This window comes from Lagopus leucura, unplaced genomic scaffold (genome assembly GCF_019238085.1).
Source record: "Lagopus leucura isolate 7727_CA_CO unplaced genomic scaffold, USGS_WTPT01 35276-6_obj-0_obj, whole genome shotgun sequence".
NCBI classification, from domain to species: domain Eukaryota; kingdom Metazoa; phylum Chordata; class Aves; order Galliformes; family Phasianidae; genus Lagopus; species Lagopus leucura.
Window position 1 is genome coordinate 38,970 of NW_024963103.1, and position 20,141 is coordinate 59,110.

Below are 20,141 nucleotides of genomic sequence, written 5' to 3' on the forward strand. Positions count from 1 at the left end.
GCCCAGAGAGGCTGTGATGCCCCGTCCGTCCCTGGAGGTGTTCAAGGCCGGGTTGGATGGGGCCCTGGGCAGCCTGAGCTGGTACTGAATGTGGAGGTTGGTGGCCCTGCGTGTGGCAGGGGGTTGGGGCTCCGTGATCCTTGAGGTCCCTTCCAACCCGAGCCGTTCTGCGACTGAAGATGCGCTCTACTCATCAGCTGAGGGAAACGCGCCCCCCCGCGGCGGCGCAGGCGCAGTGCCGAGGCCTGGTGGGGCCTCGGCCGGCGTAAACGGAAGTTGCGTGGTGCGGAAACGGAAGTTGCGTTAGGCGGAAGTGGAGGCGACGTGTCCCTCAGAGGGGAGCGGGGAACGCCGCGGAGATGGAGGGGCTGTACCATCAAACCAACAAGTGTGTGTGGCGCCGGGCCGGGGTGGGCCGGGCCGTGCGGAGCGGCTGAGGCTGCCTCGAGCCCGTGGTGCTGGGGGGAGGAACCGCAGCCTCTGTGGTTTGCTTGATGGGAGTGGGGAGAGCTGCTTCGAGCAGCGAAAAGTTCGGTCCGGGCAGAGCGCCGTGCCAGGCCGGTGCTGTGCCGCCAGGAGCGAGTTTTGTCGCAGAACGAAGCGGATCCTGCAGCTCTGGGGTGGCCGGTTGTCTGTCCAAAGTCCCGACGTCCCTTTAGCCACGTCGGTCCGGCACCAGGCCTTTAGGTTTTAGTGAAAGGGATCACAGATGTTCGCTGAGAAAGTGATTATATCGCGTTTAATGTGCTTAAATTTATTTTACATATATTTACTTAAATTTTTAAGGCTGGGGACTTTCGTGTAGGCTAGCAGATGGCACTTAGACTATTTTAGAAAATGCATGATGGATGGCGTGAAATGGGTTTGTAGATATCTAAAGTACTGCATCCAAGCTGGGGGCCCCCAGCACAGGATGGATGTGGAGCTCTTGGAGCGGGGCCACAGGAGGGCAATACGATGATCAGAGGGCTGGAGCACCTCTCCTATGGGGAAAGGCTGGGGGAGCTGGGCTTGTTTAGCTTAGAGAAAACTTCGGGGAGATCTCATTGTGGCCTTCCAGTACTTGAAGGGAGCTTATAAACAGGAGGGGGTACGGCTGTTTGTGAGGGTGGAGGGTGATAGGACAAGGGGGAATGGTTTTAAAGTGAGACAGGGAGGTTTAGGTTGGATATTAGGAGGAAGTTTTTCACACACAAGGTGGTGAGGCACTGGAACAGGTTGCCCAAGGAGGCTGTGGATGCCCCCATCCCTGCAGGCATTCAAGGCCAGGCTGGATGTGGCTCTGGGCAGCCTGGGCTGCTGGTTGGCGACCTGCACACAGCAGGGGGTTGAAATGAGATGGTCATTGTGGTCCTTTTCAGCCTAGCCTGTTCTGTGATTCTATAATTTTGCTGCGGGATGAGGCTTAAGCAGTGTGAAAATTGCAAATCACAAGGAAGGCAGCAAATGTGATTCTTGGTGTGAAAGACAGTGAAGCTGTGAAGTGGAGCAGCTGAGGGAGGTGGGTTGGTTCAGTTTGGAGAAGAGAATGCTCAGAGGAGACCTTATATCTTTCCAGAAGTGCTTGAAAGGAGGTTGTGGCAAGGTGAGGGTCTTTCTCTACTCCCAGATGACAGTGATCAGATGAGAGGGAATGGCCTGGAGTTGTGCCAGTGGAGGTTCAGGATGGAAATTAGTAAAGATTTCTTCTCAGAAAAAGTGGTGATGCACAGGGTGCCTGGGGAGGTGGTGGTGTCACCACTTCTGGAGGTGTTTGAGCAAAGTTGAAATGTGGTACTTTGGGATGCAATTTAGTGGACAGTATTGGTGATATGTGGACTGTTGGACTAGATATCTTAGAGATCTTTTGCAACCTTAATGATTCTATGATTTTGTATGAAGTAGCTCATGGGAAGCAGGTCAGAGGATGCAGTTAGTCCAAAAGTGCCAGTCTGTTATCTGTGTTAATAGTTCTTATTAAATAATGATCTAGAGAGACCTCACAGGGAAGAGCTGAAAATCCCGTTGATCTAGAAATGCCCATGTTGATAAGGGCAATAATCCTGCCTTGTTTCAGTTTCCATTTTGTCCTCTGTAATTCGTATATTCAAAGAGACAGTGAAAGTTATTCTTTCCTCACCTTATTTTGGGTCATTTATGCTTTAGGGTATCTCCTCACAGATAATAATCATCAGTGCAGAGAGAAAACACATTTTTTGCATAAAAGCTTTCCTGTACTTCCCATAATCTGTGTAGTTCTGCTCTGATCCTTCAGCAGTGCTGCTGTTTTCTTTAAGGAGTGGCACTGCCTGTGTACAAGATGGGTACTTGCAGAGCCCTAAAGATGATGTATGTAGGTGCACACATAGACTTACATACACTGCAGTGGTTTCCTCTGTACCAACTTTTCTACCAGTCTGACCTTCCTTCTGCTGTACTCGATATTTGTGAGCTCCTCCTTTGAATCTGATAACTTTTCTTCTTGATTACTGGGGCAGGTGGAGGTCTTACAAGGCTTTCAGTGTGCCAGGTGTGTGTCATAAGAGAGAATCTCATTTTGGGTTCTGAATAAAAAAAGGGAGCTGTAGTTGGATTGGGATTCTTGAAAGAAAAGAAGCCCTTTCACCGTGATTTTAGTTTTAAACTGAAAGTTGTAGGTACGTGATAAGTGAAGGCACAGCTGTCTTCAAACTGAAGAAATTTGTTGGGTTTTTATAGTCATGGATTGTCTGCACTGAGTAACATGTATCCAATTCCTGTTATGTTCTGATAGTAATAAAATCTGAAGATTGAGGTATTGAGAAATGATTTCATTTTATGGGTATTAACTGACTTCTCTTTCTTTACTCTGTCTTTTCATAGACAAGTCCATGAGGTCCAGTCATACATGGGACGTCTGGAGACTTCAGACAAAGATTCTGTACACTGTAAGTATTTAATAAGAGAGAAAAGTCCCACTCTGGTGCTGATTTGATGCCATGTGCACTTCTGACCTCATGTGCTCTGCGATTAAACATACAATCATTATTGGAACTAATTTGCTATTTCAGTCACTCTGGTCAACTGATGATGTGGAATGCATTAAAACTGTTTCACTGTGTGACTTGATTAAGGTGATGCTTTGTAGGAAAGGGTGGAGAATACAGAACAATAATTGTCTTCAAATTCCTTTGGTAATTCTTGAATAGAGAAGTAGTGTTTACTGTAAATGCTTCTACAAGTGTCTTAATGTGGCAATGCTGAGTGTTTTTCTTTCTGAGAGGTTTTGGAACTCATTGTCAAAGTGTGCTGTAGAGGCATACAATAAAAACAGATGAAAAGAATCAAATTGGTGCATATAGGGAAGTATAATAAGCATATAATGTGGAAAGAGTTGCAAATTCAGCCATCATAAAGCTATTTTGTTAGCTCAAAAGCTGAATAATCGCACTGTATATCAGCCCTATTATTTTTCTGTTCCTTAAGCATCCACTAATTGGCAAACATCTCAGAAAGATTTTTAGTCCAGTTTTTCTGGAAAAATAGTATCATTTGATATGCAGGAATTTAAGCAGTATGAGTAAGGCTTGGGTCCATGCCAACCGCATGAAGGCCAAGTGCAAGGTCCTGCACCTGGGTTGGGAAAATGCCAAGCATAGATACAAGCTGGATGGAGAATGGCTTGAGAGCAGCCTTGAGGAGAAGGATTTGGGGCTGTCAGTTGATGAAAGACTCAACGTGAGCCAGCAGTGTGGGCTTGCAGCCCAGAAGACCAATCGTGTCCTGGGTTGCATCAGGAGAATTTGACCAGCAGGACAAGGGAGGTGATTCTGCCTTCTGCTCTTGTGCTCTTGTGAGACCCCACCTGCAGTTCTGGGGCCCCCAACAGAAGAAGGACATGGAGCTGTTGGAGCAGGTCCAGAGGAGGACCACAAAGATGATCAGAGGGCTGCAGCAGCTCCCCTGTGAGGACAGGCTGAGAGAGCTGGGGCTTTTCAGCCTGGAGGGGCGGAGGCTCCAGGGGGACCTTTTAGTGGCCTTGCAGTACCTAAAGTGGCCTACAGGAAAGCTGGGGAGAGACTTTTTAGAAAGGTATGTGACAGGATGAGGGGAAATGGCTTTAAACGGAAAGAGTAGATTTAGCCTACGAAGAAATTCTTTACTGTGAGGGCGGTGAGACTCTGGAACAGGTTGCCCAGTGAGGTTGTGGATGCTCCCTTCCTCAAAGCATTCAAAGCCAGGCTGGGTGGGCTTTGAGCAGCCTGATCTAGAGGGAGGTCCGTGCCTATGGCAGGGGTTGGAACTAGATGATCCTAGGGCTCTCTTCCAACCAAGCCACTCTGTGACTCTCTGATATGAACTCCTTCTTGCATCAGTGTCCTGTAGAGACTTGCATCAGGTCCAGAATACTTGAGGCAAGAGATAAGATTTCAAGAAATAGGATTGTGTATCATCTTACACAGTCTATAAGTAAACATACTGTTTACTATAGAAAAATACAGATATATGCTCTGGGTATTATTGTATATTTGATAATTTATTGGGTTAAGGAATTATCTCTTGTCTGAAAAGGTGGAAAAAGAGCCGGGTGATCAAAGCTTCTGTTGCAGCTTTTCTTCCTCAGCTTTGGGCAAAGAATCCCTTCTTGCTCTGAAAAAACATAAGATGACCAAGTAATATAAACTAAAGTAAAATAGTTGTTTGGACTAGCTAAAGCAATTTCTGATCTTTCCTGTTTTTTTTTTTTTTGTTTTGTTTTTTTTTTGTTTTTTTTTTCCTTTTGTTAAGTTTAGCTGTAGTAAATGATGGAAATATGAATTTGGACAATTTGGTTGAGTAATGTTTATATACTTGGCTTTGTTCTGCTTTGATTGTGTGAGATCAAAATGCAAACAGAAGGGGTTTAATGTGCAGTTTCCTTTCTGGTTCTGCTGACTGGAACTCTTTTGAAAGTCCTGAGATGCTGTGGAGTAAGTAGCAGTAGATAAATAATGCTTTTCTCTATACCTTTTTAGTCTAAAACCAAAAAATAAGAATAAACAGTGTCTCTTAAGACTTAGCCTAAACGTAAACTAAGAACAAATGGTGCCTGTGGAATTTGAAAATTATGTATTCTAGGACTGAGCATGGCATTCTGAGCTTTGAACTGGCTGCACAGACAGGATGGTGCCTCAGTGTCCTCTGATGCTCTGTGTGCAGACGTTCTCTGGAGGCTGCGCACTCTCGGCCTTTCAGTTCTCCATTATTATGCACAGGAATGTCAGATGATTTGAGGCCTCCCCATAAATTGTAGAATGCTGGATTGTGACACTGGTAGAAAAAGTGGTTTTAAAACAAAGGCAGTCTTGGCTCAAGCAGGTTTTGCTTTACAGTGATGACAGTAACTGTGAGTCTTCTTTTTCCTTGTTTGCCTTTCCCACCTTCAAGTATTTGAGTCTGCATTTTGATCTCTCATCTCTCTGCTATTTCTACGCACTGATTGTCAGAAGCAATGGCAAAGCAGATGATTACAGAGACAATTGTTATTAAGTCTTATTGTCCCACCCGTGAGGGCTCCCCAGCCCTGATTTGGGCCTGTTTTTCAGGGCTGTTTGTCCAGTCTGCCATTTTCTGTCTTTCTTCTTCCCATGCTGGTCAAACTCTGCTGCTGTAGGTGTGGATAATGCAGTTCTTTGTTAATGTTTTTCATAACTTTAATTTTTTTGAAAACCATCTTGGCTGTTAGCTCTTGTGAGCAAACCCTGGTAAGAGAACAGGAAGGGGCCACAGAGGGGAATGTAGCAACTTGTAAGTCCTAATATATAGAGGTGATAGGGAAATATGGTTGCATATTTGAGAAGAGCAGGGGTTTTCCCTGTTCCCTTCACAGAGGAGGGATGGAAGGCAGGAGTCTCAACTAAAGAAGTGGCTTTTCATGACTTGTCGAGCTTTTAGTTAATCTTTTTTTATTTCTTTGCAGTAGTAGAAAATGAGATTCAGGCAAGAATAGACAAAGTATTCAGCAACTTGGAACGTTTGGAAATCCTGTCCAGCAAAGAACCTCCCAATAAACGACAGAATGCTAAACTGTGAGTTCACTTTCTTTGCTACAATAATGGAGTAGTCTAATTATTTTCATTAAGTTTATTGAAGCCCTTCACTTTTTCATTTGAGTGAAACTTTTCTGCTGTGCAACTTAAATCTCTGCTCAGCTGTAACAGAACTGAAGGACAGAGGCAAAATCACTTTCCTGCACCTAACTGCAGTCTGGTGATGGAGCCAGACTCATGGCTCTGTTCTGAGATGAGTTGAACATCACACTTGGATTCTTAAAGGCATTTCTACTCTGTACAGCATTTGTTTTAATGGTATTTGTGGAGGTAAGGACTAAAATTACTTAAGTTGCTGTTGTTCTGGACCCTTTTCCAAGATGTTGTTTACTAAAATAAGGTTTCTGAAATGAGCACTGGTTTGTGCAGGCAATTGGACCACAGGCTATTAGACAGCTTTCCATTCAGAATGTTCTGTTAATGTTTAGTCCCAGAATACCTCTGTAGGTACTAGGAGGGGATTTCCTATCACCTTTATGATAAAGGTTGGTATCTGAAACAGTCATCTTGGTTTTCCTTGTAGTCATTGAACATTTAATTGGAAGCAGTGGAGCTCTGGACATGATTTGTTTTACCCCAGTGGAGATGTCTGCCGTGTTGCCCTCTGGCTTTTAGGTTCCTTTTGTAAAAACTGAAACTTAAGAACACAGTGTTAATTAATGAAACTTGAAAGCTAAATCTTTTATATGAATGGGTCACAAAATATAAACTGTTCAAATCTTTGTTAAATGAACAGTATATACATATGCAAGTATGTATAATCAGTTTGAAGAGGTTTAGTGTAGGAGAAGATGTATAAAATAGCTCAAGAATTCTGCTTCACTTTCTATCTGTAGCCTGCAGTTAAATAATCACCTTTTCACTAAAATAAAAAACAATGAGGCACAGAAGATCTAAGTTTGGAAGAGAAGCCTAACATCAAACATCCTACTGTAGGGAACCTGCTTTGGCAGGGGGGTTGGACTCGATGATCTCTGGAGGTCCCTTCCAACCCCTACAATTCTGTGATTCTGTGATTCTTTATCTTTTAGAGTCCATCATTTTTAGTATTTGTTGCTGTTAATTTATGATGCTTCATTAAAATACGCAACATGAGGTTGGTGTTTTTATCCCTGGGAATGTCTTCCTGTTGTTGATCTCGTGTAGCCGAGTCGACCAGCTGAAGTATGATGTTCAGCACCTGCAGACAGCGCTGAGGAACTTCCAGCATCGTCGTTACATCCGGGAGCAGCAAGAACGGCAGCGGGAGGAGCTGCTGGCACGAACATTCACCACTAATGTAAATATTCTGTATTTTGGATCTCTCTGTCCTGAAGGCCGTTTTCTTTCAGAGAAGTTTCAGACAAGGCCTGGGCTTGACTGTTGGATGACTGCTGTGTGGTGGTGTAAATGGAATATAGAAAAGAGTAAAAATTCATGAGAAAGTACAAGTCTTTGATGAAGGAAGTTGGCCTGATGAGAGGCAGTTGTGAAAGAGTGCAGAAATTGCTGCTCCAGTGCAGCTCTACCTGGTTTTCTATAGCAATTCCAGAAGCTGGAATGAGGTAGGTACCAAAGTATACATTTTCCTTGGATTTGTGTCAAATGTCCCTGTGATAAGAAAATGATTTGTCTGTGAGCTATTGGCCTACCTATTTTGGTTAGACATTTACCAGCTATATATATGTCAGCTGAGTGTGAAAGCATCCTAAGTGCACTGCAAAATGCATAATGGCTTTTGAAAGCTCTAACAGTGTTCTGAATGTTTTGCTTGATTCAAAGATAGATGTGGGCTTTACCTTTAAAGCCTTTCCTTGAACAGTTCTGGAGAAAAACAAACAGCAAATGAAAAATATGCTGCCATCTTGTGTCCCTATGAGCAGCAAACAGGAGGCCAGGCTGGATGGTGCTTTGGGCAACCTGATGCAGAGGTTTGTGTCCCAGGGCAGGAACGGGGTGATTGTTAAGAGCCCTTCTAACCCAAACCATCCTAGGGTTCTGTGAACAAAAATCTACCTAGACAGTTTTCTTGCTGCCTTGTGTGTAAATGAAAATCAACTGCAAACTCCCTGCACAGGAAATGAAACTCATCTGGTTTGAAGTTTAATAAATGTCTGAAGGAACAGCCATTCACATGCAAATCCAAGTGTTTCTGCCTCGCAGATTCCTGCAAGATAACATATTTTTTTTAACCTTTGTGCCTTATTAGCTTTTGGTCAGAGTTGTGTCTGCCATCTGGAGTCTTCTTCATCCAGTAATTCTGACCTTGCAGCTGTGAACAGCTCTTTTATCCTTCGTTCTTTCAGACTTTATAAGCAGAACACACACTGGAGCAGACATCCAGCTCTGGATTATGCCTGTCATTCCTGTGTTAATTTTTTTCCCTACAATAATCACTGCAAGTTCGGTGTTTTCACATGCATATAACCTACAGCTGACTGTCAGATGTAGAGCATTAGCTGTCTTCTGCCTCCAAACATTAATTACATATTTAAGCAGTTCTTGCTGCTCTGCGTTCATGTAAGCAGGTAAAACAGTGTTTCCACACTGAACTCTCGCCAGTGCCATGATTCCTGTTTGTGAAGCAGTGTGGGAGTTGTGAACTTTTATCTTGACTCTCAGTGGGGTGGTGCCCAAAGAAGGATAAACCAGAAGGCTTTGGAAGACAGAAAAGCAATGACATCTTCTGATCTCTTGTGCAACCCAGACTATACAATTTTATTCCAGTTACTTCCATTTAAAGATTTATACTTAAATCTTTAAATGCTTGAGATAATGCGTCTTCTCTGGATGTTTTATTTTGTTTAGATAAGGCCTTCCTTGGTGAGCGAGTTCGGCCTTCAGGGAACTGGGCTGATGACTCTGTTTGCCCTTAGTATCAGAGATTGCATCTTATAGATACAAGTTGATGGAATGCCATCTCCCAGGCTTTGTTTTACAGGCCTTTTGTCATTAGAAATGTGCTGCTGTCTTTCGAAAATCTTCCACTTGTGATGATCAAATGACTCCTTTGTTTAATCCCTTCTGATAGTTTTTATGTTCTCTGTTGTAATACCCGTTTTTGTTTGTGTCACAAAGAGATTATGAACACTCTATTTTTAATTTGTTCTTTAATCTTCTGGAATCTAATTTTAGTTGAACAGCGAATTGCCTTTTGACTGGATTCCTGTAGGCTTCTATAAACCACATTTTCTCACTCAAATACTAATATTGCTTTAACATCCCTATAAAAAACTGTTTAAAACGTAATCCCTCCAGTCCTGTCAAGGGCTGTTTGTTTCTGTTTGTTCTCTTTCTGGATCTGTGAGTGTGAGTAGGCCAGGTAACCAAGACCCTGCATTTCCCCTACAGGACTCTGACACCACCATACCGATCGACGAAACATTACAGTTTAATGAATCCCTGCAGAATGCCCATCGTGGCATGGATGATCTTATTGGCAGTGGGACCAACATTCTTCAGGGGCTGAGGGACCAGAGAGTGACATTAAAGGTGGGGGCATCATTTTTTACCAAAAAGACCCCACGTTTCTGCATTTGCGGTGATCTGGCTAAGTAAAAGAAATAAATCTGTTTCAGTGCGTTGCTTCAAGCTGAGAACACTGGTAAAGACCTAAACTCCAATTCAGCTAAGTTTAAAATCTTGATATGTTGTCATTTTACTAGGAACATACTCAAAATCTGTTTTTGTGACCTGGTGGGGTAGCAATCATCACACAGGCAGTATCTGGAGCACTGAATGTTGTCTTTTCTTCTGTTATTTGTTTTATTTTTTCCCAAGTGAAGAATGGAAAGCAATGTTCAGCTCACAGGTAGTTCATCTTTTGCTACAGGTAAACATCACTTAGAACAACCGCAGTGCTGGGAAAAAGTGTTTAAAATTACTAATGAAGATAGTGAGTCTGATGCACATCAGCAGCAAGTCTTCCCCCAAATACTGTTCAAGAAAGCTGTACTGCTTTAAGTCTTCTAATAACTTCTCCTTTGAAGAATGAAGCAATGTTAAGTTTTGGGTTAAGAGTTCAGAAGTATAAAAGGAACTTTATAATAAGAAGTGTGTGTTGAGGAGGATAGAGCTGGATTTGTGAGAAGGGGAATCCCTGTCGCTGTTGTATTCATCTGATGATGGGGGTAACAATGACTGCTGCTTTTTTGCTTTGTTTTGGGATGTATTTCCCAGAGGATTTAGGCAGTTTTGATTGCCAACACAAATCCTTGTCATCAGACAAATCACACCTCATAACACTGTATGGACTGATGTTCCACTGGCTTTAAAGGCAGTCTTGCCAGATAAAAGCAGGTACTGAACTGTAGGCACAGTTCGGGTCTTTCAGAGATGAAGGATAGCTTCGTGGTTAAGGTTGTTTGTTGACTGACATATGGAATAGATATTTGTTTTTATACAAAGTCAATTACTAGAAAAACTTGATGGGTTAAGTATTAAGTACATTATTAAGTATATCAACCATTCAAGAGGTTTTATTGTAGCTGCATCTACCATAGGAGTAGTGGATAGAGGGGTTCTGTTACCATCTCATGAAGCAGAGGTGAAAGAAAAGGCAGAGAAGGATAAGGTTGCTAGTGCTAGGAGGGTTGTGAAGGCTCTCCTGGAAGAATTAACTTCCCCTTGTCTAGCTTATCTAGGATGGTGCTTTTCACCTACCTGCACCACTGTGACGGCAGCCATGAGTTCTTTCCCTTCTTCCCAGACAGGATGATGTCCAGCTCTGAGCTGTGCACATCTGTGGGCCTGTGTTCTGTACAGGTTTCTTTGGACAGTTTCCCTTAAATAAAGTGGCAGTGTTAGTGCTGCTCTGCATGGTGACTCTTGGGGCATTTCCTGCTGCTTCCAGTTGAGCATCTCTGCTACGTGCTTAGCGCTGATCCGGTGACTCTTTAATTCTTAATAATACCAACTGCTTCATCAGGGAAGCGGAACTGAGGTGTGGACCTGTCTGCAGCATGCCTGCTAGCAGTCTTGTGCAGTGCTTTTCTCTGCAGGGATCTCTTGAAATTGCATTCATTGCACTTTTATACGCCTTTACATTGCACGTCACTGCTGGCGTTACAAGCTTCTGGACCTCCTTTCAAACTTGCTGATAAACTGTTCTTTAGCAGGGGGGGAGTTCTTCAAGAAAGGTTGTCAGGAAGCTTCAAGCTTGTAGACTGTCTGAAAGTAGACCAGAAAAATGTCTAATTGCTCCAGAGTGATTTTCTCTGAGCTGCTGTCTGTGATACTTCTGTCTGGATGCACTGCTTACTATCTTTAACCTCTTTCCTGTTCTTGTCTGTGAATTAGTCATACCATCATTGCCAGGGTCCCACGGCCATCTCTTACACTGTTGACTTAGAGCAAGTTACATTGTTTTCTGAGGGATAAGAATTACTCACGTGCCATCTGTGATAAAATATTTCATAGAATAAAGATTGTGCCATTAAGGTAATTGATTCTTTGTTGTCTTTGTATTCGTAGGGAACTCAAAAGAAGATCCTGGATGTTGCCAACACGTTGGGCTTATCCAATACAGTGATGCGGCTGATTGAGAAGCGAGCCTTTCAAGATAAATACTTGATGATTGGGGGAATGATTGTGACTTGTGTAATCATGTTTCTGGTTGTGCAGTATCTGACATGAGCCACTCAACTATTGCCAGAGGATGTTGTCTTTTGGAGCAAGATGGACTGCCCTCCAAAATGTACTTTCCTCTGAGCGCTGCTTCGGATGAGCCCTTCCTGAGAGCTTCAGAGTTTACAAATCACACTCAGACACGTGGAAAGCGCGTAGGGGATCAAATTTATCTGGGACAGCATAGATCAGAATGGCCCTGTGAAAATGTCTGTGTCCATTACCACTTTCGCCTTACTGTCTTTAAGTTTAAGAATTGATTAAGTAGGAAGGAGAAGTGAAAATTTTGTCCAGGCGTTTTGCAAGGTAGGAATGTTTTTTTTTTTTTTTTTTTTTTTTGTTAGACAGGGAGAAGAGGATGCAAAGGCAGACATGAGAGGACGTGAGCCTTTCCTTTGCAAGCTAGAATTGACCCTGGTGAGCGTGTTATCTGTTAAAGGAATTCTCTCACTAAAGACACTTCTGCATTATTTGTGGGTGCACTCCTGCATTCTAAGAGTGCAAAAAGTGGTGGAAAGCGAAGGATTCCCATCTTTCTTTTGCTTAGAGGGAGGAAGGACTTCTAAGGAGAGGTTCTGACTCTGGAAGCATGGTAATAACTTCCGCTGACATTTTTTGTATACCTGTACAACTCCAACCAGTGCAGACTTCTTGGTTTAGGCTGAAATGAAGTACGCTTTGGTAGCTTTGATCTGCTGCTTCCTCGTTGAAGCTGAATGCTGTGCTCATCCTGCTTCCTGACGGCTGCAGATCACTGAGTCACCTCAGTGTGCCCAGTACCAAATCCAACCTCCAAAACTGCAACACTTGACGTTTTTGGTGCTAACGGACATCTTGTTTTGAGTTTGTTACCCGAGATGTTTAAGGTTGTGTGATCTGTAGCCAGTATTTTTGGATTTGGTGAAGCAGGTAAGTTTTTGCTGCGTTCAAATTGAGATCTGTCATTTTTGTGTTCACACAGCCAGAATGGGCTCCCTGCTGTTTTCATTTGTTTGTTTTTAATTCAGAGTAGCAGTGGGATCAGGGCAACAAACCTCTCATTTAAAACCAAATGTCATCAGAAGAGTTTCCTGAACCGACTTGTCCTTGGATGGTAAACATTTCCTCTGCCTCCCTGGGAAGGGTGGTCTTTGCATCATTCTTTGTACCTGCAGACTTACTGTGAAGGACATTTTTACAAAATATTATCTCTGTGATGATCCAACTTAGATTTTGTATTCCTTGGCTGAATAGACATTTATCCACATTTAAACATGGACAGGTAGGAAATGCCTCGTAGTTTAATTACAGTACTCAGTGCCCTGCAGACTGTTGGAATGATTATCCTGGGATCTTGCACAGCCTTCCATTTCAGACAGTCTCCAGATATGTTCTTGTTTTGAATACAAGTCAGGAGCATTTCCAGATGTTTGACAGAGGTTCAGAAGTTTTACGTCTGGATGGTGTGGCATTCTGCTGGGAATTCCTCCATTGTTTCTGTCTGGAAGGGTTGTAGGTCTTTTAATTAATAACACTTCACAGTGTTGTATTTGTTCCAATAAGCTTTGCTTTCATAATTATGTAGCTTATTGCAAACCAGATTTTTTTAACAGTTATTAATACAATTTCTTCAAATTCTGCTAGTAAGGCCAAGTGAAGCAGGCTTCAGCAGTGCTTGTTTACCATTGCTTAAGTATAGACTGATCTGTGAGCTGTGACGTGTCTTTTAAGTCCAGAAGAGACTGTCCAATTTGATCAGCCATCTCCAACCAATCAGCTTCATATTTGGACTCCAGGAAACGCAACATGTCAGTGCAGACCCAACAGTGGAGGAGGCCAAGGTGCCATCAGTGCCTAGACAATCACATCAGATGGTTCAGCAGAAGGAAGCAGACAAGCTTAGAAGCTCGTTGGTCATCCTGTGTGCTGCACACCTTCTGGCTGGCTGTTCTGTGGATGGTTTTGCAGTGCTTCGTGCTCTTTGTCTTCTCAGTCTGCTGCACTTCCTCAAGAAAACACACCAGCAGGCAGTATGCAGGATCAGTTTATGTGTAAGCCAGGACTAAGGAATTTAAAGAGGATGTCTGCAGTGAGAGACCATCTGTCTTGGTGTACTTTATAAATTACCTTAAGTTTATTTGAATCTGAAATTTGTTACTGTAACAAACTCATTAGATCATTTTCTCTTACACCAGTTGGGCACCCTGTAAAGAGATTGCTTGCCAGTCTTTTGTTCCTGATAAACAGGTCCATTTCCACCTCTATTTTACAACTGTGCAATGCAGTGTCTGTACAGCTGTGCCTCGCTGCAGCAGGATTCGTCTCGTACCAAGCCGAGTACTCCAGTCAATTTGGTTTCCTTTTCAGATGGAATGGGATTTTATTTTATTTTTTCTGTTTTGAGATTAACATTTTGATACTTGCCTCTTCGTTTATTTTTCCTCTCTTAGAGTCTCCTCATGTAGGCTGACCTCGCTGCTGCATGTAGTGTCTTTGCTATTCACTGTTGAGATGTAGAGCTTGAAGAAATCACTTCAGTAAATGGGTTTGATGATGTGTAACGTCAAGCAAATTTGTACTCGATGTTAAGTACAAAATGGCTTACAGGAGATCTCTGCCATCTCAGACGGTTCGTGTAAACCTTTCAAAACTGCTGTCATTACATTGTGCCACAGCAACAGCAAGGGTAGGATCGACATTGCTGCTGCTGTGAAATGACAGAACTGAAACTGCTGGCACTACCAGTGGTGCTGTGACAGGTGTGAAGTTTCTTTTCCTACTGAAGACATTTCTTTTGCTTCTGAACCTCTGTGCAACAGAAGGTGTCCAGCAGTTGAATGGACTGCTCTCTGCTGAGAGGACATTGTGGGAACTAACTTGGAAAAATACTCCTTTGGAACAGTATTTTATATGTAATGGGACGAGGGTGAGACATTCAAATTAAGGATAGTACAGGAGGAGCTTGGAGGGCAAAATGTGTCTGTTGATAGAGTGTATTTATAACGAGAGATCAAACTGATTAAGGATTAAATCACTTTTTCTTGCAATTGCATGTTTTGTTTTGCAGTAATTGAAGTTCCCCATATCTACGAAACACTCATTAAATCAGAAAATATCCAGCAAAGAATGGAAAAAGTTAAAAGTTTCTTCCAGTTATGTTGCCATAAACTGGATAAATAGATCAGAGAGCCCTTTGGCAGTCTCTTGCTAAAGCTTTGGAAAAAGAATTTTAAAAAATGCACTTCAAAATCAACTGCTGAGATGGGCTTTCATGGTTTTTCTTCCAGGGTGGTCCCCTCAAGGGCTCCAACACAATAAGAGGAAGCTTATCAGAAGTAGTATTTTTGGTTCATCAGTACACTTTAAGGTGGTAAGAAATCCAGGAAGATAAAAAACAGGGAAAGGTTTTGAAACAAAGATGCCGGGTGCAGTCAGGTTGAGAGCAAACCGTGGATAAGAGATGTGCAGATCGAAGGGGAGATAATAAATACCAGGCTTCACGATTGGATAGGATAGAATTAATTAATAAGGAAGATAGTACAGATAAGCACTAGAGGTGGTTTTTACTTGTCAAGTAACCAAAGCCTGAGCACTCCGCCTATGTGCTTGTGCTGTTTCTGAAGGTTAACCCTGTGCATTACAGCTGGTGTGTTAGAAAGCAGCAGCTGCTTTAAAGTAGCGCAGGACAAAAGGTAACATTGCGTGACCATTGTAACAATACTGAGTGCCTCATGAAAGAAAGAAACGCCTTTGTGAGCTGTATAGTCCGAATGTTACCATGCTGTGACAGTAGCACTGTGAACGTAGCAAATGGAGCAGCATACAGAGGGTGCTCTTGCGTTGCTTTACTCTGTCTCGCCTGAGGCCTGTGGTTTTGAAGCAGTTCCTTGTTCCCCACCCCTGCCTTCTTGCTTTGCATTGATGTGAAGCCAAGACCCACCTCGAAACTTACCTGTTTACCTGTCTGCAGTCCTCTCCTCCCCATCTGCTGCACGCGTTCTTGGTGCGGACAGGATGGTCCTAACAGGCATAGATTGCCTGTTTATCTATTATTATTTATCTAGTTAATGCTCTTGTCTGTGCTTTTGCAGCTGAGCTCATGCTGTCCTTTCAGACCCTCAGCCCACTGCCAGTTTTCCCTGGACCCAGCAGAGGGCTCCTGTTTTTTCACAACTGTTGTGTCTCTTGATTTGTGAAGGTGAAGAACTAAGAGCAAAAGAGAGGGTGCAGAAGGGAATACAAAAGGAAAAGGGAACCAGAGCAGACACAGCGATATGAGCACTGTGGAAATGGGCTGTAGAGGTGACAACTGTGTTGTATTTCAGACTGGCAAAATGCAGGGCAGTTCTTGTCACACACATACAGCTTGTGCTGGCCATGGTAAAAGAGTGCTGCTGCCCTTGACCATTGAGGTATGTGGGAGCCCCACGTAATAAGGCCCTTCCCAGTTAATTGGTAAGAGGTCGATGGGCTGTTTTAATCTTCTCTGTGCTCTGGAATGTGCACGTCAGACCTGCACAAAGGGCCACCTCGTCTGCATGGTTTGGCTAATGCTTCAAAAGAAACATCTGAACTCTGTGAGTGCAGCCAACGTGTGGGCAACCCCGGGCAGTCACTGCTTTGATTTCCAGCCTATTGCTGAGTAGGCACTTTAAAGAAACCTCCAGGCTGAACCCATGCTTTTGTTTTTTAAGTTAGAACCTTGATTAAAAGCCAGGCAAGGGGAAATGGCTTCTTGAATGTGGTTTGGTTGTGCAGTTGAGATCTGCAGCGAGCCTAATCTACCAGAAAAAGGAGATTTAGTGCTGCCTTCAGGAACCCCAGGCACATTTGCCTGCTGGAATTTGAAGCTCAGAAGCAGGTGGCAGTTCTCTGTGCAGGTAAAGGAAACATCAAATCCAACAAATCAATGTAACCCTGGAATGTGAGAGGAACCCCCCCCTCCCTTGTCAGCCTGGTCCCCTCCACCAGCCCTCTACTGCCAGCCTTCATGACCACAGTGCTGACAAAGGTGCTGGGTGCAGAACTCAGAAGGCAAAACAAAACTGGGAACTTGTTCACTTTCCAGCACATAGAAGGAGGGACACTTTTCTAACTTGTATTTGCCAGCCTCACCAGGCAGATCTGTTCCTTTCTTCTATCTCCAGCACTTTATGCTTGCTCATGAGAAGCCCTTGACAGAAAGCCTTCCTTATTTTCTCTCATTTTCTCACCCTCTTGCCTTTTGCACTGGGGGAGAGACGATGTAATTCAAGACTGAATTTATGCGATTATGTTACAGCTAGGCAGGATTTAACTGATCAGATTTAAAGCTGCTTTTTCACAGTAGTAAGGAACCTTCTTCCTTTGATGGGGTGGAATGGGCACTGGTCAGTGCTGTTCTCCTGGATGTCAATTGGGAACAAATGCAACTACCCCAACTTCCCATTAGCTGAAGGCAACACTGAGGAAAGAGATCCTGGTCTGAAGTGTGGAAGTTTTCCAGGTCTGGTGAACATCAGCCTGGATGTGAAATCATGTATACGGGCGCTGTAGGTGTGAGTACAATCCTCACAACTGGAATTATGGGTTATGTTCATCTTAACTATAGAAAAAGTGGAAGGGCACAAAAGAGACTGTGAACAAGGATTGCATGGACTTGTATTGGTCTTCCTGGTGCCAGCAATAAAAGGCCCAGAGATCTAGGCGGTGCAAAGCACTGAGTGCCAGAAGAGCAGGCTGTAAGAATCCGAGTCACTCTTACCAGGACCTCGATTCTTAAAAGAAGTGCACATAAAGAGGCCCTCCCCCCAGCGTTCTTACTCCAGCACAGTGAAAAAAATAAATGAATGACTGCAATCCGCCTTTGGTCACAGGATTGGAGAATAAAGCGGTTAATCCCTTTCTCAGCGCTCTGTGGCTGGTGAAGTGAGGGGGAAAGCTGGAGAAAGGATGTTCTTCCTGGGCTAGTGTGATTCTGCTGATGGAAAGCATGTGCTAAATCGTGCAAGCTCCACAACAGAGAAGAATCTGTGCCTAAATGTAAATACCTCTTCTCTTCCCTCCTGAGTCACCCATCACAACTGCAGACACAAACAACCGTTTATATCCCAAATTTCCATGCAGATTTCTAGTCAGACCAGTCCTGTTGCCATTAAGCTGGTAGACTCACACAAGGCAGAAATGGCCCAGCAGGCAGGGTGCAGCCATGAGTGCTCACAGAGTGAGTTTAACAGAACTTGTGCCACCACAAAACTCAAGCTGGTGGAAGAGTCACAGGATCACAGAATAGTTTGGATTGGAAGGGACCTTCAGCTCCAACCCCCCTGCCTCCCTAAAGGCAGGGACACCTCCCAAGGTTGCTCCTTGAACACCTCCAGGGAGGGGAGCATCCACAACCTCACTGGGCAACCTGTTCCAGAGTCTCACCGCCCTCACAGTAAAGAATTTCTTTGTAGGCTAAATCTACTCTCTCTCCGTTTAAAGCCATTTCCCCTCAGGATTACTCTCTTTCCGTTTAAAGCCATTTCCCCTCATCCTGTCACATACCTTTCTAAAAAGTCTCTCCCCAGCTTTCCTGTAGGCCATTTTAGGTACTGCAAGGCCACTAAAAGGTCCCCCTGGAGCCTCCGCCCCTCCAGGCTGAAAAGCCCCAGCTCTCTCAGCCTGTCCTCACAGGGGAGCTGCTGCAGCCCTCTGATCATCTTTGTGGTCCTCCTCTGGACCTGCTCCAACAGCTCCATGTCCTTCTTCTGTTGGGGGCCCCAGAACTGGATGCAGTACTGCAGGTGGGGTCTCACAAGAGCAGAGCAGAAGGCAGAATCACCTCCCTTGTCCTGCTGGTCAAATTCTCCTGATGCAACCCAGGACACGATTGGTCTTCTGGGCTGCAAGCCCACACTGCTGGCTCATGTTGAGTCTTTCATCAACTGACAGCCCCAAATCCTTCTCCTCAGGGCTGCTCTCAAGCCATTCTCCATCCAGCTTGTATCTATGCTTGGCATTTTCCCAACCCAGGTGCAGGACCTTGCACTTGGCCTTCATGAGGTTGGCATGGACCCAACTATGAAGCCAGTCTATGTTCCTCTGGATGGCACCCCTTCCCTCCACTGTGTCAACTTCATCACTCAGCTTGGTGTCACCTGCAAACCTGCAGAGGCTGCACTCAATCCCACTGTTCATGTTGCCTATGTTAATTGGCACCAGTCCCAACACCAATCCCTGAGGAATGCCACTTGTCACCAATCTCCACTGCGCTGCACACAAATCTCTGAGTGCAGCCATCCATCTAATTCCTTATCCAGGTGGTCCATCCATCAAATCATTTTTTGTTCAATTTTGAAATCAGGATGTCATGCAGGGCAGTGTCAAATGCTTTACACAGGTCGGGGTAGATGATGTCAGTTGCTCTTTCTTTATTCACTGACGCTGTAACCGTAGCAAAAAGCCACCAAGTTTGCCAGACATTATTTGCTCTTGATGAAGCCACATTGGTTACCACTAATGACCCTCACCTTTATTTTCCATGTGCCTTATTAGGGCCTTCAGGAAGATCTGCTCCGTGATCTTGCCATGCACACAGGTGAGACTGACTGGGTTGTAGTTCCCTGGATCTTTTTTCCTCCTTGAAAATGGGAGTTTTGTTCCCACTTTTCCAGTCAGTGGGAACTTCACCAGACTGCCATGACTTTTCAAATATGATGGATAACAAGCTTAGCAAATTCATCTGCCATTTCCCTCAGAAGCTGTGGATGGATCTCATCGAGTCCCATGGACCACCAGCGCCTTCAGGTTCTGTAGATGGTCTCAAATCTAATCTTCACTTAAAAGGGGCAGATCTTCCTTCTCTCAGTTCTTACTTTTGCTTTCTGCAGCTTGGGCAGTACGGCTAGAGCCCTTGCCAGCGAAGACTGAAACAAAGAAGTCACTGAGCATCATATCTTTCTCCATATCTCTTGTGACCAGGTCTCCAGTTTCTTCCTGAAAGGGCCCGCACATTCCCTGGCCTACCTTTTGTCGCTGATACAACGGCAGAATTTCTTAACGTTCCCCTTTATATCCCTGAATAGATTTAATTCTATCTTCTATTTATGCACCATCAGATTCCCCTGTGAAAATGAGGCATCCAGCAGGGGCTAGAAAGGGGTGAAGGCTCCAGCACTGGACAGCCTATCCATCACAAGAGACACCAAGGATTTAACAAAGAACTACAGAGGTGCAGCCACAGTGACAGTCACACGAAAGCCCTTGGCTCTGCCACTTTGGAATAGGCTTCCTTTAACTCACTTTTAAAAATATTCCTTGCCCTGTGGTGAACACAAAGTAATCAGAGGGAGCTTCATCCCAACAATCCAACCACAAATGATACTTGGATTTTAAATAATCTTAATGCTGGAGGAAAGGTCATCATGCTGTTTTATGCCCTTAAAAAGCCAGTTAATCTTCCCTTCCCAAATCATTATAGGGAGCAGCAAAATGACAGCTTTCCTGCTTGCTGTGGTTTAGGGTAAGGGAGCTACTGCACTAAGTACT

At 44.0% G+C, this 20,141-nt stretch overlaps 1 protein-coding gene across 4 annotated transcripts; it reads left to right on the forward strand.

Annotated features, from left to right (window-relative positions):
• Positions 1–298: 298 nt before the first annotated feature.
• On the forward strand, positions 299–14,677 carry GOSR2 (golgi SNAP receptor complex member 2). 4 transcript variants are annotated; one of them, XM_042891187.1, is made up of 6 exons: positions 299–388; positions 2,842–2,906; positions 5,918–6,026; positions 7,194–7,326; positions 9,378–9,518; positions 11,499–14,677. In XM_042891187.1, exons 1-6 carry the CDS (start codon positions 360–362, stop codon positions 11,658–11,660), a joined length of 639 nt encoding a protein of 212 aa, XP_042747121.1. In that variant the 5' UTR covers positions 299–359; the 3' UTR covers positions 11,661–14,677. The 4 variants fall into 4 exon arrangements, with proteins under 4 accessions (XP_042747121.1, XP_042747122.1, XP_042747123.1 ...); XM_042891188.1 differs by having other exon boundaries at positions 5,921–6,026; XM_042891189.1 differs by lacking the exon at positions 9,378–9,518.
• The last annotated feature ends 5,464 nt before the right edge of the window (positions 14,678–20,141 follow it).

Bases quoted from the DNA above. Each gene is read 5' to 3' on its own strand.
- GOSR2 (XM_042891187.1), top strand. From the start codon at position 360: ATGGAGGGGCTGTACCATCAAACCAACAA. The intron at 2,907-5,917 runs GTAAGTATTTAA...ATTTCTTTGCAG, and splicing joins AGACAAAGATTCTGTACACT to TAGTAGAAAATGAGATTCAG. The intron at 9,519-11,498 runs GTGGGGGCATCA...TTGTATTCGTAG, and splicing joins ACCAGAGAGTGACATTAAAG to GGAACTCAAAAGAAGATCCT.